Source organism: Colobus angolensis, unplaced genomic scaffold (genome assembly GCF_000951035.1).
Source record: "Colobus angolensis palliatus isolate OR3802 unplaced genomic scaffold, Cang.pa_1.0 Scaffold34, whole genome shotgun sequence".
NCBI lineage: Eukaryota > Metazoa > Chordata > Mammalia > Primates > Cercopithecidae > Colobus > Colobus angolensis.
In genome coordinates this window covers 594,312-609,318 of record NW_012116710.1, presented here as the reverse complement: position 1 = coordinate 609,318, position 15,007 = coordinate 594,312, and the positions used below count along the sequence as shown (strand labels likewise).

The 15,007-nt window shown below is 46.7% G+C and overlaps 1 protein-coding gene across 3 annotated transcripts in view; it reads right to left on the bottom strand.

Moving 5' to 3' along the window:
- The window catches only part of MTMR14 (myotubularin related protein 14), a 59,052-nt gene extending 44,989 nt beyond the window's left edge, over window positions 1-14,063 (bottom strand). For all 3 annotated transcript variants that reach the window (XM_011952227.1, XM_011952225.1, XM_011952226.1), the window contains exons 1-2: window positions 13,767-14,063; window positions 9,855-10,003 (exon numbers count right to left, since the gene is read on the bottom strand). In XM_011952227.1, the coding sequence (XP_011807617.1) occupies window positions 9,855-10,003; window positions 13,767-13,925 (308 nt within the window). In that variant the 5' untranslated portion in view covers window positions 13,926-14,063. The remainder of the gene's footprint in view (window positions 1-9,854; window positions 10,004-13,766) is intronic.
- Window positions 14,064-15,007: the final 944 nt, after the last annotated feature.

Sequence of the window (15,007 nt, the reverse complement as noted above, 5' to 3'; positions counted from 1 at the left end):
AAAAAAAAAAAAAAAAAAAAACTTTGGGCATTTTAAGGGAAATGTGGGCCCATTTTCAAAGTTCTTTTTAACAACGACAAACTTTTATATTGCTTCAAGCCTTAAAAATTAAATTGAAATGAAGTAAAATATAACCCTTAGTTCCTCAGTTGCACTAGCCATGCTGAACTGCGTTTTGAAGGAAGCAGAACACAAGCATTTCTTTTTTTCTTAAACGTTAGATTCAGGGGTACACGTGCAAGTTTGTTACATGGATATATCGTGTAATGCTGGCGTTTAGGCTTCTATTTAACTCATCACCCAAATGGTGAACATAGTACCCAATAGGTATTCTTCAACCCTTGCCGCCTCCTCCTCCTCCTCCTCCTCTCTCCCCTTTTTGGAGTCCCCAGTGTCTACTGTCTCCACCTTTATGACCATGCGTACCTGTTGTTTAGCTCCCACTTATGAATGAGAACATGAGGCATTTGATTTTCTGTTTCTGCTGGAAGTATTTAAGTTTTAAAAATATTTGTGGGTACATTTATTTATTTATGGGGTACATGATTTTTTTTTGTTTGTTTTGAGACAGAGTCTGGCACTGTCACCCACGCTGGAGTGCAATGGCATGATCTTGGCTCACTGCAACTTCCGCCTCCTGGGTTCAAGCAATTCTCCTGCCTCAGCCTCCGGAGTAGCTGGGACTACAGGCGACCGCCACCATGCCCGGCTAATTTTTTCTATTTTTATTAGAGATGGAGTTTCACTATGTTGGCCAGGCTGGTCTCGAACTCCTGACCTCATGATCCGCCTGCCTCTGTCTCCCAAAGTGCTGGGATTATAGGCGTAGGCCACCGCGCCCAGCTGATATTTTGATACAGGCATACCATGCATAACAATCACATCAGGGTAAATGGGGTTCCATCACCTCAAGAATTTATCCCCTATGTTACAAACAATCCAATTATACTCTTATTTTTAAATGTACAATAAATTATTGTTGATCGTAGTCACCCTGTTGTGCTATCAAATACTAGATCTTATTCATTCTAACTATATTTTTGCACCCATTAACCATCCCCACTCCTCCCCCTCTTCCCTGCCAGTACCCTTTCCCAGTCTCTGGTAACCATAATGCTACTCTCTCTCTTCATGAGTTCGATTGTTTTAATTTTTTTAGCTTTCAAGTAAGTGAGAACATGTGAAGTCTGTCTTTTTGTGCCTGGCTTATTTCACTTAACATAATGACCTCTATCCATGCTGATACAAATGACAGGATCTCATTATTTTTCATAGCTGAATGGTACTCCATTGCATACATGTACCATATTTTCTTTATCCATTCATGTGTTGGACATTTAGGTTGTGGAAGCAAGCATTTCTTAACACACCTCTCTCTCTTCCTCAACCTGGCAGAGGCTGGTGCCCCTAAAGTAGTGCTGGTAATAATAATGCTGCCACCATCATACTAGTTCCTAAGTGCCTGCTGTGAGCCACGTGTCTGACCTGACACAGGCCTCTCTGCTACAAGACTTCTCAGAGCCTTAACTATATCAGCATACATTTAACAATCTACTTTATGAATCTAGTATGCAGTATTTCTAATTCTTATTTGACAGGGAATGCTTTTCACAAGCATATCCTTAAACTGCTGTTCTATAGAAACACTGGTTGGAGTATCTCCTGTGCAACTTTTTTTTTTTTTTTGAGACGGAGTCTCGCTCTGTCGCCCAGGCTGGAGTGCTGTGGCCAGATCTCAGCTCACTGCAAGCTCCGCCTCCCGGGTTCACGCCGTTCTCCTGTCTCAGCCTCCCAAGTAGCTGGGACTACAGGTGCCCACCACCTCGCCCGGCTATTTTTTGTATTTTTTAGTAGAGACGGGGTTTCACCATGTTAGCCAGGATGGTCTCCATCTCCTGACCTCGTGATCCACCCATCTCGGCCTCCCAAAGTGCTGGGATTACAGGCTTGAGCCACCGCACCCGGCCTAAGTATTTATCTATTTTTTACATAACTCTGAATATAGATTTTTGTGATCTTTTAGAGCAAGCAGTCCCCAAGCCCTGGGCCCCAGACCAGTACGAGTCCGTGCCCCATTAGGAACCAGGAGGTGAGCATGGTGCAAGTGAGCATTACCGTCTGACTTCCACCTCCTGTCAGATCATCAGCGGTGGCATTATATTCTCATAGGAACTTGAACCCTATTGTGAACTCTGCATGTGAGGGATTTAGGTTGCAGAGAACCTAATGCCTCATGATCTGAGGTGGAATAGTTTCATCTGAAACCATTTTCCCCTCCCTGCCGTGAAAAAATTGTTTTCCACGAAACCGGTCCCTGGTGTCAAACAGGTTGGGGAGTGCTGTTTTAGAGGGCAGAATGAGATAACGTTTCTTGGTCCACATGGCTCTAGGCCTCTGCTTTCACAGTCCATATGGTCAACAGCACACAGAGAAAAGGAGGCATAAGAGAAGCCATGTGTGACACAGGGACGTGTAGTAGTTAACGCACTGGGCTTGGTAAGTGAGCTTCCAGAACATGAGTCAGGTTTAGAAGTGAGCTCCAGCAAGTCACACCCATATCAAATCACACGTCCCTAAAATAAGGGTTCACTCTCATAAACTCACCTACCAACCTTTAGCAAAGCTCACATCAGCCAGTCAGAGCTCTGGTAGCAAGAGAAACAAGAGGCAGCAAAGTTAGAGCAGGAAGCTTTCCCAGCTATGCAGAGTAACCCAGCAGAAGGAAGGAAAGACACTCACGTTCCTTCCTTAAAAGGGTTGAGCTTTCAGATCAACTCCTAGAGGGAATTTAATTCCTTTCACATCCTAATCCTTCTAGGAATCTGCATGTTATTACACAGCTCCTCTTGTACACATGCACCCAAATATTATCTCAGAAGGAATAAATCAGTGACTCCCACATACTTGCAGTACCTCTTTAAATGTATCTGGATGCTGTTAGGGTTAATAAAAACACAAAGTCTTTAAAATATTGCCGAATTCTTACTTAAAATATATCTAGGGGCCAGGCATGGTGGCTTACACCTGTAATCCTAGTGCTTTGGGAGGCCGAGTCGGGCAGATCACTTGAGGTCAGGGGTTCAAAACCAGCCTGGCCAACATGGTGAAATCACATCTCTACTAGAAATACAAAAAAATTAGCTGGGTGTGGTGTCAGGCGCCTGTAATCCCAGCTACATGGGAAGCTAAGGCAGGAGAATTGCTTGAATCCAGGAGGTGGAGGTTGCAGTGAGCCGAGATTGCACCACTATAATCCAGCCTGGGTGACAAAACGAGACTCCATCTCAAAAAAAAAAAAAAATATATATATATATATGAGAAAAAAAATATATATATATGAGAAACATATATATAGGAGATATATATATAGAAGACATATACAGAAGATACATATATAGAGGATATATATAGGAGATATATAGGAGATATATATACGATATATATAGCAGATATATATAGGATAACAGGATATATATATATAGAAGATATATATATAGGTGATTGTGGCTTGACAATATAACTACTATCAAATGGGGGTCTGAAAATGAAGTTAAAAAGCAGTCTTCAAATAAAAACCAGGACGAATAGTTTGATGATCTTGGAAAGAGAACAAAGGGGTATAAAAAGAGGACTGAACTTCCCATGGTGTCTTTTCCTGTAAGATATAATTTTTGTAATTAAATTTTTTTCTCTGTTCAAAGTAGGAGGAAGAATGGCAAACTTGAAGAGGCTGGGGTGCCTTTGCAAAGAAGTGCCCATAGGTGCGGTGGCTCACGCCTGTAATCCCAGTAGTTCGGGAGGCCAAGGCAGGTGGATCATGAGGTCAGGAGTTCAAGACCAGCCTGGCCAACATGGCGAAACCCCATCTCTACTAAAGATACAAAAAACTAGCCTGGCATGGTGGTGCATGCCTGTAATCCCAGCTACTCAGGAGGCTGAGGAGGAGAATTTTTGCTTGAACCAGGAGTCAGAGTTTGCAGTGAGCCAAGATCGTGCCACTGCACTCCAGCCTGGGCGAACGGCAAGACTCCGTCTGGGGGAAAAAAAAAGAAAGAAAGCAAAGTACCCATAGGGTGGCAACAACCCACCAGGCAGGCCTAGGCACACAAGCTGACAGAGAACCAGAGTGTGCTGCCTTCCCCTCACCCAGTTTCTCTATGAAATCAAAAGGCACCTCAGTACCAATTAATTGCCTAACTAGACTCCACGAGAACATAAAACCAAGCACCTTTAGTACTGCCACAGTGGCCTTCCTCCCACTTACTTGGCCCATGGCCAATGTCACAGATCTGGTCAGCACCATATGTTGCAACTGACTCACTTAGCTCATACCAGTCCTCTGAACCCTGCCTACATCTGATTTTCCCAGGTTAAGTTCTATCCTCAAAACCAAGCTGCACTTCTCAGGCTAAACTTCTGTTAAAAACAAACAAACAAAAAACCCCTGGTGGAGGACACATAAGCAGTTTCCTCTAGGGAGGTCTTTTAATGTAACGACCCAGCTTTTCTTGTCAGGCCGGCCAGTGGTTCCTTTACCGGTTCCCCTATATCAAGTGCCAATTCAGTTTCTGGCCAGGCACAGTGGCTCATGCCTGTAATCCCAACACGTGGGGAGGCTCAGGCGGCAGATCGCCTGAGGTCAGGAGGTAAAGACCAGCCTGGTCAATATGGTGAAACCCTGTCTACACTAAAACTACAAAAATTAGCCAGGCTTGGTGGCACGCACCTGTAATCCCAGCTACTCGGGAGGCTGAGGCAGGAAAACTGCTTGAACTCAGGAGGCAGAGGTTGCAGTGAGCAGATTGCGCCACTGCACTCCAGCCTGGGCAACAGAATGAGACTCCGTTGCAAAAAAAAAAAAAAAAAGAAGCAATTCAGTTTCTATTCTCTCACTAGTTCCTGTTTTTATTTTTATTATCTCTTGTCCTTAGGATTCTTTTACTGCAGTGCTAAGCACTGAGCTGTGTCTGGCACATAATACTCACATTTGAAGGGATAAATGTAGGCTTCCGTATTTACATTTGTAATGTATGCACTGAAATTTCTGGCAAGATGTTACCAGGTAGTGAGATTTTGTTGTTTTTTTCCCAAGAAGGTCTTCCTCTGTTGCCCAGGCTGGAGTGCAGTGGTGCCATGGTTCACTGCAGCTGACCTCCTGGGCTCAGGTGATCCTCCCACCTCAGGCTCCCAGGGAGCTGGGACTACAGGCACATAGCATGACACTTGGCTAATGCTTTGTATTTTTCGTAGCGACAAGGTCTCACCATGTTGCCCAGACTGTTTAATTCAGTCTATTTTTTATTCAGTCTATTCAGTTTAATTCAGTCTCAAACTCCTGGGCTCAAGTGAAAAACGCCCATCTTGGCCTCCAGTAACTAGGATTATAGGCATGAGCTACCATGCCCAGCCAAAGTATTTTCAAATACAGAAGAAAATGCTCTTATTGCCTATTTCCAGTAGGAAGCTTTCCCAGACAGGCACCACACTTACCAAACTAGGTGGGTTATTCCTATGTGCCTCAAAACTTTCTGAGATAAATGTTACTGCTGATATTATTTAATAGATAAGAGGCACAAAGTAGAGCTTACACCCACATTATCTCACTCAGTCCTCACTTACCCAATTTTACAGATGAGGTAGTTTAATGAGATGAAATCTCTAGCCCAAAGTCACAGAACAGGTAAACAGGGTAGCTGAGATTCTAAACCCTGGTGGGTAGCCACTGGGCCCATGGTTTTAACCACTATCCCACAGGGCCTCACCTGTACTTCCCCCAATTCCAGCTCTTATTAACAGCTATTGCTTCTTTATTGGACTCTGTTTCCCACTAGACCTACTGGTAAGGACTTCATCTATTTGGCGTCCAACTTGATCCCTGAGGTCTACTACACAGCAGCAGCTGAATGAACACTGTTGACAAACATGTCTTGGCTATTCAGGGATCCCTATCCAGGCTTCTATTCCCAGATGATGAACCAAATTGGAGAGGTTCCTTAACAGGACCAAAACATTGCTTAAATCCAATTCTACCCTGTTTAATTCAGTCTATTTTTTATTCAGTCTATTCAGTTTAATTTGGCATCATAGTAACAGCCAAGCCAGAGAGTAAAAAAGCAAAAAATTCTATTTCTTCCCACCCAAACACACCCGAAGTCCCCTCTTTCAACAAGTAGGCATCACCCACTCCATATCACTTCAGTAACACTTTAAGGCCTTGCAAGGAGTGCAAAGTAAAAGCAAACTCCAACAAGCTCCTCTAAGGTTAATGATGTTCCATAGTGGCCTCGGCCTGACTGTGAGGTTCTGCTAGACAAGGTGGGAGGGCCAGAGTGGTGAAAGAAAAGGCAGACAGGTACAGAGTCAGGAAACATAGCTTTTAACCCCACTCTGTTTACTAGCTCTGTGATCTTGGGCAAAGGCAAATTACTTCTCTGGGCTTCAACTTCATCTATCTAAAACCTCAATACCTGCCAAACAGGAGGTACTCAATAAATATTAGTTTCTTTCTCTTCAAGGGATCAACACTAAACTTGTTTCCTTCCAGGAAAAGCTTCTACAAGGCAACCACGACTAGGTTCCTCAATGTACTATTATGTTACTGAAGGGTAACATTTGGTATTACCTGAGAGCTTGTTAGAATATGCCAAATGTCAGGCCCACCTCAGGTCTACTGAAATCTGCATTGTAGAAAGATGCCCAGTTGATTCACTCATAAAATCAACATAGAAAAGAGCCACTCTGTTGGGTGCGGTGGCACATACCTCTAATCCCAACACTTTGAAAGGCCAAGGTGAGGAAATCTGTTGAGCTCAGGAGACCCACCTGGGCAATGTAGTGAGACCTCGTCTCTACTAAAAATTAAAAAAAATCAGCTGGGAGTGGTGGTATGTGCCCACATTCCCAGCTACTTGGGAGGCTGAGGTGGGAGAATCACTTGACCCCAAGGGATCAAGGCTGCAGCAAGCCATGATTGTGCCACTACATTCCAGACCCCATCTTAATTAAAAGCAGAAACAAAAAAACCCATCTTGATTACAGCTGAGCTTAATATCAGAATGTCATCATCAGGGCACAGAGGTAAAACCACCAGCCAGCCAGCACCAAAGAGGGTAGGAAGAAGGGGATAGAAGAGGACGGCAAGGCAAAAACAAAACAAACAAAACAAAACAAGACCCTCTTGTTCAGAAACTTTAGCTTAAAGGTTAATGGAAACTAAGTTTACTCGGCCGGGCGCAGTGGCTCACACCTGTAATCCAGCACTTTGGGAGGCCATGGCAGGCGGATTGTTTGAGCCCAGGAGTTGAGACTAGCCTGACCATTATGGCAAAACCCATCTCTACTAAGATACAAAAATTAGCCAGGCATGGTGCCACGCACCTGTAATTTCAGCTACTTGGGAGGCTGATGCACAAGAATCTCTTGAACCCAGGAGGTGGAGGTTGCAGTGAGCCAAGATCATACTACTGCACTCCAGCCCGGGCAAGAGAACAAGATTCTGACTTAAAAAAAAAAAAAAAAAAAAAAGAAGAAACAAAATTTACCTAATTCTGGAAGGAGGAATTAAGGAAGAGCTAAGAACCAAAAATAACGGGGCCATAACAAACCCCGATTCTTTAGGCTTGGCGATCCCGAGTTCTTAGGTTATATAACTGAGAATGTGATACAATTTCTGTGATCTGTGAATGTTAAGAGTCCTTAACATTCTTTTCTTAGAGAACCCCACAACAACCTTGTGAAATGGGCACTCTTTTTTTTTATTTTTTTGAGACGGAGTCTCGCTCTGTCGCCAGGCTGGAGTGCAGTAGTGTGATCTTGGCTCATGGCAATATCCGCTTCCTGGGTTCAAGTGATTCTCCTGTCTCAGCCTCCTGAGTAGCTGGGATTACAGGCGTGTGCCACCATACCCAGCTAACTTTTGTATATTTAGTAGAGATGGGGTTTCACCATGTTGGCCAGGATGGTCTCAATCTCCTGACCTCATAATATGCCCACCTTGGCCTCCCAAAGTGCTGGGATTACAGGTGTGAGCCACCATGCCCGGCTGAGATGGGCACTCTTATAGACATCCCCACTTTACAGATGAGGAAACTAAGGCTTAGTGCTTAAACTCCTAAAGCATTGTTCCTCTGCTGTAAACCTTCTCTGGCTCCCCATGGCCTGCAGCAACAGTTCTCCAGCTATACTGTAATTTAAGACATCAAGGGAGCTCTCACAGAATGTAGACTGGAAATTCTGATTCCAGAAAGCCCAGGAGAAGCTCTAGAATCTGTAATCTTTTTTTTGAGATGGAGTCTTGCTCTTGCTCTGTTGCCCAGGCTGGAGTGCAGTGGTACAATCTCGGCTCACTGCAACCTCCACCTCCTGGGTTTAAGTGATTCTCCTGTGTCAGCCTCCTGAGTAGCTACTGGCGTGTGCCACCACACTCAGTTAACTTTTGTATATTTAGTAGAGACGGGGTTTCACCATGTTGGCCAGGCTAGTCTCAAACTCCTGACCTCAGGTGATCCGCCCAAAGGAGGCTGGGATTACAGGCATGAGCCACTAGGCCAGGCCGAGAATCTGTAATCTTAAGTGCTCAGGGGTTCCTAGCACAATAAAACCACTGACACCCACACACAACCCACAGGTTCACACTCCCTGGCCTGATGATCAGGACCCCTATATGAGTTGATCCCTAAGGACATTTTCAGGGAAACTCCTGCTCATCCTTCCAATTCCAGTTCTTCCCTGGCACAAACACCAGGCAGAATTAATCATTCTCCCCAGTTGGCCTATGGCAGCGCTTCTCAAACCTGGTAGTGTATTCGCATCACCTGGACATCCTGCTCTGCTGTGATTCCGGCTCAGTAGCTCTGGAGCCTTAGCTTCTGCGTTTCTAACAAGTTATTGAGTGCACTGCTAGCCTTGCTTTGAGTAGCAAGGGGCTACTGCACTATGCAGCATGACTGCTGCGGTACTCCTCACAACATTTCACCCATGGGGCCAGGATTTCACAGATAGTGCTGACAACGGCTCCTAAAATTCCCTTAAATTCAGCAGGAAGTAGGGAGATTAGGGGAGCAAACTTTGAGATCAACATATAGTACTTCCTAGAGCCTCATGCTCTGAGTACTTATCAGTATCAAATAACTACACCATTTACCGACTAACTACAGGCCACATCCCGCACCAAGCATTCTGTGTCTGCTCTGGTATAAACTGTTATCCCACATAAGGTACTCAGGTCTTGGCAGGCTCACCATAAATGGTAGCTTTTACTTCTAATTCTTACAACGTACATGTCAGGCTTTATCAGCCCTATTTATCCTCTGGACTACCACTTTTCTAAAATTTTAGTTAGTCCTTAAAAGGACTAATTAACATGAGGTAGAGAATTACCAATAAGAAAACTAAGGACAAAGCAGTTAAATACCTTGCCCAGCATCAGCTGCACAGCCAGCAAAAGTGGAATCCAGGATATGAACTCAAGCAGTCTGATTCTAGACCTCAGGGTCCTAAGTGCTACACATGGTAAACGCTGGTAAGCCTGTCTTGACAATGTACCTCCCACCCACACTCTCTAAAAAAGGGACACTGATATTCAGAGAAGTGAAGTGTGAAGTCAGCTGTCTTAGGACAATGAGCTCTAGGGTGGAAGTGAAACAGAAATCAAGGGCTGTTACTCCCAACCCCTCATTCTATGCCACGCCACCTTGTCAGTCTGACTTGTCCAACCTTGAAGTAAATAAAAATGCCAATGAGGCTTAACACCTGGGGAAAGTGAGTCTGCCCTGCCCGGCTACAGACTTCCTAGCCACAGGGATTAGCTGCCACGGACTCCCCAGACATGCACACTACGGTCACATGATGCTCACGTGTCTTTCTCCTTCTCAGAACTCTCATACTCCAGGAACACGATGTACCGGGGATAGTGGCCGCAGATATCCCCGTTCGTGTTTGGAATCACACTGAAACAGTAGTCTCGGCCAAACAGCTCCAGACATCTCTTCTCAATGCGTTCAACCTGCACAGAGGAGACCAGAACACAAAGAGAACTGTGGGGTTCTGAGGGTGAGAATTAGGAGGTCCATGGCCTGAGAGGTCACTGGGAAAGACATATACCTCGGTGATAATTATTCTGTGCTGGGAAGATGTGATGCTAGGCCACAGGCCCTACATGTAGTTCATTAACCCATATATTGTATGCTTCAGGAAGGATTCTTAATTCCCTAACAATGAATCTGAAATTGTGGGTGTTGAGCATTTGGAGGAGAGGATTACAGCTTTCATTAGATTCAAAAAGGTCTACAACCCGTAAAACATACGAACTCTTGGTCCAGGTTACTGAAACTGCCACTAATCCACTACCTTCCTTGGTCAGCTTCCCCATTCTTTTATTTATTTATTTATTTATTTTTTGAGACGGAGTCTTGCTCTGTCGCCCAGGCTGGAGTGCAGTGGTGCAATCTCAGCTCACTGCAGCCTCTGCGTCCTGGGTTCAAGTGATTCTCCTGTCTCACCTCGAGTAGCTGGGATTACAGGTGCACAGAACCACGTCTGGCTAATTTTTCTATTTTTAGTAGAGACGGGGTTTTCACTATGTTAGCCAGGCTGGTTTCAAACTCCTGACCTCAGGTGACCCACCCACCTTGGCCTCCCAAAGTGCTGGGATTACAGGCATGAGCCAACGCACCCGGCCTTTATTTTTTTTAAAAGACAGAGTCTCACTCTGTCGACCAGGCTGGAGTGCAGTGGCACGATCTCAGCTCACTGCAACCTCAGCCTCCTGGGTTCAAGTGAGCACATTTGGCTAATTTTCATATTTTTAGTAGAGATGGGGTTTCACCAGGTTGGCCAGGCTGGTGTTGAACTCCTGATCTCAAATGATCCTCCCAGGTGTGAGCCACCGCACCTGGCCTCTTCCCTTTTTTTTTCTGAGAAAGAGTCTTGCTCTGTCGCCAGGCTGGACTGCAATGGTCTCCACTCACTGCAACCTCTGCCTCCTGGGTTCAAGCAATTCTCCTGTCTCAGCCTCCCGAGTAGCTGGGATTACAGGTGTGGGCGGTGCCACCATGACCAGCTAATTTTTTGTATTTTTAGTAGAGATAACGTTTCACCATGTTGGCCAGGCTGGTCTCTAACTCCTGACCTCATGATCCACCTGCCAAAAGTGCTGGGATTACAGGCGTGAGCCACCACACCCAGCCAACAAAAATTTTTTAATAGTGATGGGGGTCCATGTTTCCAGGCTGCTCTTGAACTCCTGGGCTGAAGCAATCTACCTGCCTCGGCCTACCAAAGTGCTAGGATTACAGGCGTGAGCCACCGTATTGGCCCTCTTCCCCATTCTTTAGCCATAGACCAGTAACTACAAGCTCTATTCCATGCAATCAGTAAAAGCTGCAGTCTCCTTATACACAACTCGCTTGTGAAATAGAAGAAAGAGCTCCCCCTAAAATTACTTGTTTTGTTCACAGTTCAGAGAAAAACACAACAGAAAAAAAGACATAAGAACTGTAACACCGGTCAGGTGCGGTGGTTCATGCCTGTAATCCCAGCACTTTGGGAGGCCGAGACGGGTGGATCATGAGGTCAAGAAAGAGATCGAGACCATCCTGGCCAACATGGTGAAACCCTGCCTCTATTAAAAATATAAAAATCAGCTGGGCATGCTGGTGGGCGCCTATAGTCCCAGCTACTCGGGAGGCTGAAGCAGGAGAATCACTTGAACCCGGGAGGCGGAGGTTGTAGTGAGCCAAGATCATGCCATTGCACTCCAGCCTGGGCGACAGAGGGAGACGCCATCTCAAAAATATATATATATATAAATAAAAAAAATTAGTTAGGCGTGGTGGCGCATGCTTGTAGACCCAGCTACTAGGGAGGCTGAAGCAGGAGGATAGCTTGAATCCAGGAGGTGGAAGTTGCAGTAAGCCAAGATCGCACTACTGCACTCCAGCCTGGGTGACAGAGGGAGACTCCGTCTGGGGAAAAAAAAAAAAAGAAGTTTGCAAGAGGTTAGTCCAAAGGGGTAGTGAGTTACCTCAATCAATTGTTCAGTTACAGATTTAACTCCCTGTTCTACCTGAATAGTTATAAATACATATAAATACATATACATCTAAGTTTGCAGATCAGAAGGCCTGGAGAGATAATTAAGGCCAGCTGCAGCCACTATCAGGTGTAACTTATGACAACCCTAATCTTCAGGGTCATGTATATTGAAAGAGGGGTCCAAAAAAACCAATGACCAGAAAAACCAAAAGACCCTCACTGGCCAGGTGTGGCAGCTCAGGCCTGTAATCCCAGCACTTTAGGGGGCCGAGGTGGGAGAATTGCTTGAGTTTAGGAGTTTGAAACCAGCCAGGGCAATACAGTGAGACCATGTCTCCACGAAAATAAAAAATTTAAAAAAAATTAGCCAGGTATGGTGGTGTGTACCTGTGGTCCCGGGTACTTGGCAGGCTTAAGTGGGAGGATCGCTCGAGCCCAGGAGTTCGAGGCTGCAGTGAGCCATGACTGCACCACTGCAATCCAGCCTGGGCAGCAGAGCGAGACCCTGTCTCAAAAAAAAAAAAAAGGCCAGGTGCGGTGGCTCATGCCTGTAATCCCAGCACTTTGGGAGGCTGAGGTAGGCGGATCACCTGAGGTCAGGAGTTCGAGACCAGCCTGGTCAACATGGTGAAATCCTGTCTCTACTAAAACTACAATAATTAGCTGGGCGTGGTGGTGGGGTCCTGTAATCCCAGCTACTTGGGAAGTTGAGGCAGGGAGAATTGCTTGAATTGGGGAGGCGGAGGATGCTAATTCTGACTTGGTAGGACTGGGTGGGACTAAGGAATCTCTATTTTCACAAAGTACCCCAGATGATAATTAAACAGGTGGTCCCCAGACTATCCTTGGAAAAATTACTTGGCCATTTGGAGAGTGAGCAAGTCCAATCCTTACTGAAGTCTTCCCTGGGTTACTTCAGAGACTACCAGATGCCAACTACAGAATCGCAACTCAGGGTAACCTCTGGGGCCAAATCAGAGTTCTGTGGTGTAGGATGGAACAGAGTTCCACTGGAAAACTTGGTGCTAAAGTGGCCAAAACCACATGGGGGAATGAGATGGCAGGGTCAGCAAGATTCCCATCGCACTGCCAGCCAGTGCTTAGGGTGGGGATGGCCTGAGCTGACAAGAAGCCCTCCTGGTCTGGCGATAAGAGGACTGGGTGGAAATCCCAAAGGGAGGAAAAAGAGGAACTGAGACCTGCTTTTGACGAAGGAACTGAGTGGGAGTGTGGGTTGTCTTCTTGCTCTATAGGGGAAGGAAAGGGATGGGCCTAAGTTATGCTGAGACCTTATAAGGGGGCAACACACTGGGTTCACCTCCTGGCTCCATTCTGACCTCTGACCCTGAGGAATCGTCTCCCTATTTTTCTTAGATTCGAGGGCTTTTTCCCCGACACAACTCATCCTACGGCACCTGAAGCAGGCAACAGGCCTTAATTAGGTCCTCCTCTCTGATCTTTGAACCTGGCCCCTCAGCTTCATCTCTCACCTTCAGACCCCTTCTCAAACAAAAAGGACCTCTCTGCTGGGCTCATTTTGACCCGTTTCTCCTTTTATGGTTGTCAAGTCTGACTCTTACACTCTGGTTCCAGACCCTGGAGAACTCCTCTCTCTCTCCTCTTCCTCAGCGGCGAGGTACCACTCCTACTTTCTCTCACCACTGGTCTCAGCCTTTCCTCTGTAATTCCCCAAGTTAGGGGCCTTCCCCAGCTCATCGCGCCTCCAGTCTCACCTTAGAGCCGCCGGTCCCGCTGCCGTCCTTGGCCCGGTACTGAGTCCGGGAAAACTCCTCCAGCAGCTCCCCAAGCCCCGGCTCCTGCGGCGGCGGGTTGCCCGAAGAGGCCGAGGACCCCGCCGAGGCGGTGGCGGCGGCGGCCCGAGCGCCGGCCATGGCCCAGCCCCGTGTCCCGTCAGTGTGCCTCAAGCTGGCCCATTGCACCTGCCTGCACCAATTCCGACACCAGAACCTCCGGAACCGCCTCAGACACCGCCTTCTACCTCCACTTCCGGCCCCGCCCCGTCCCGCCGGATGTTTACTCCTGCCCTGGCCAATCGGAACTCAGGACCCGCGCCCCGCCTACGATTACTGGCCCGCCCCCGGCGCGGAGCGATCCTTGTAGCCTCCAGGGAGGCCACTCGCAGATACCGCGTGATCCGCCCCAAGGGGTTTCCCCTGGGGAAACCGGACTCAACCATTGGGCTGCCGGGGGATGGGGGTAGCAGGAAGGAACCATTGAAAAGAACCAGAAGAGGCCAGGCGCGGTGGCTCAAGCCTGTAATCCCAGCACTTTGGGAGGCCGAGACGGGCGGATCACGAGGTCAGGAGATCGAGACCACCCTGGCTAACACGGTGAAACCCCGTCTCTACTAAAAAATACAAAAAAAACTAGCCGGGCGTGGTGGCCGGCGTCTGTAGTCCCAGCTACTCGGGAGGCTGAGGCAGGAGAATGGCGTGAACCCGGGAGGCGGAGCTTGCAGTGAGCTGAGATCCGGCCACTGTACTCCAGCCTGGGTGATAGCGAGACTCCGTCTCAAAAAAAATAAAAAAAATAAAAAATAAAAAAATAAAAAAAAAAAGGAAAAGAACCAGAAGAAAAGCGGAATCAATAATTACAGGGAAGCTGAGCGTGGTGGCTCACACCTGTCATCCCAGCACTTTGGGAGGCCGAAGCAGGCCAATCACTTGAGGCCAAGAGTTCAAGACCAGGCTGGCCAACATGGTGAAACCCCATCTCTACTAAAAATAAAAAAATTAGCCGGGCATGGTGACACCCACCTGTAATCCCAACTACTTGGGAGGCTGAGGCAGGAGAATCGCTTGAATCCATGAGGTGGAGGTTGCAGTGAGCCAAAATCGAGCCACTGCACTCCAGCTTGGGTGACAGAGCAATACTCTGTCTTAAGAAAAAAAAAAAAAATACAGGGAGAGGAGGAGGGAACACTTCGAGGCAACAAATCAGTACTAGAAACCAT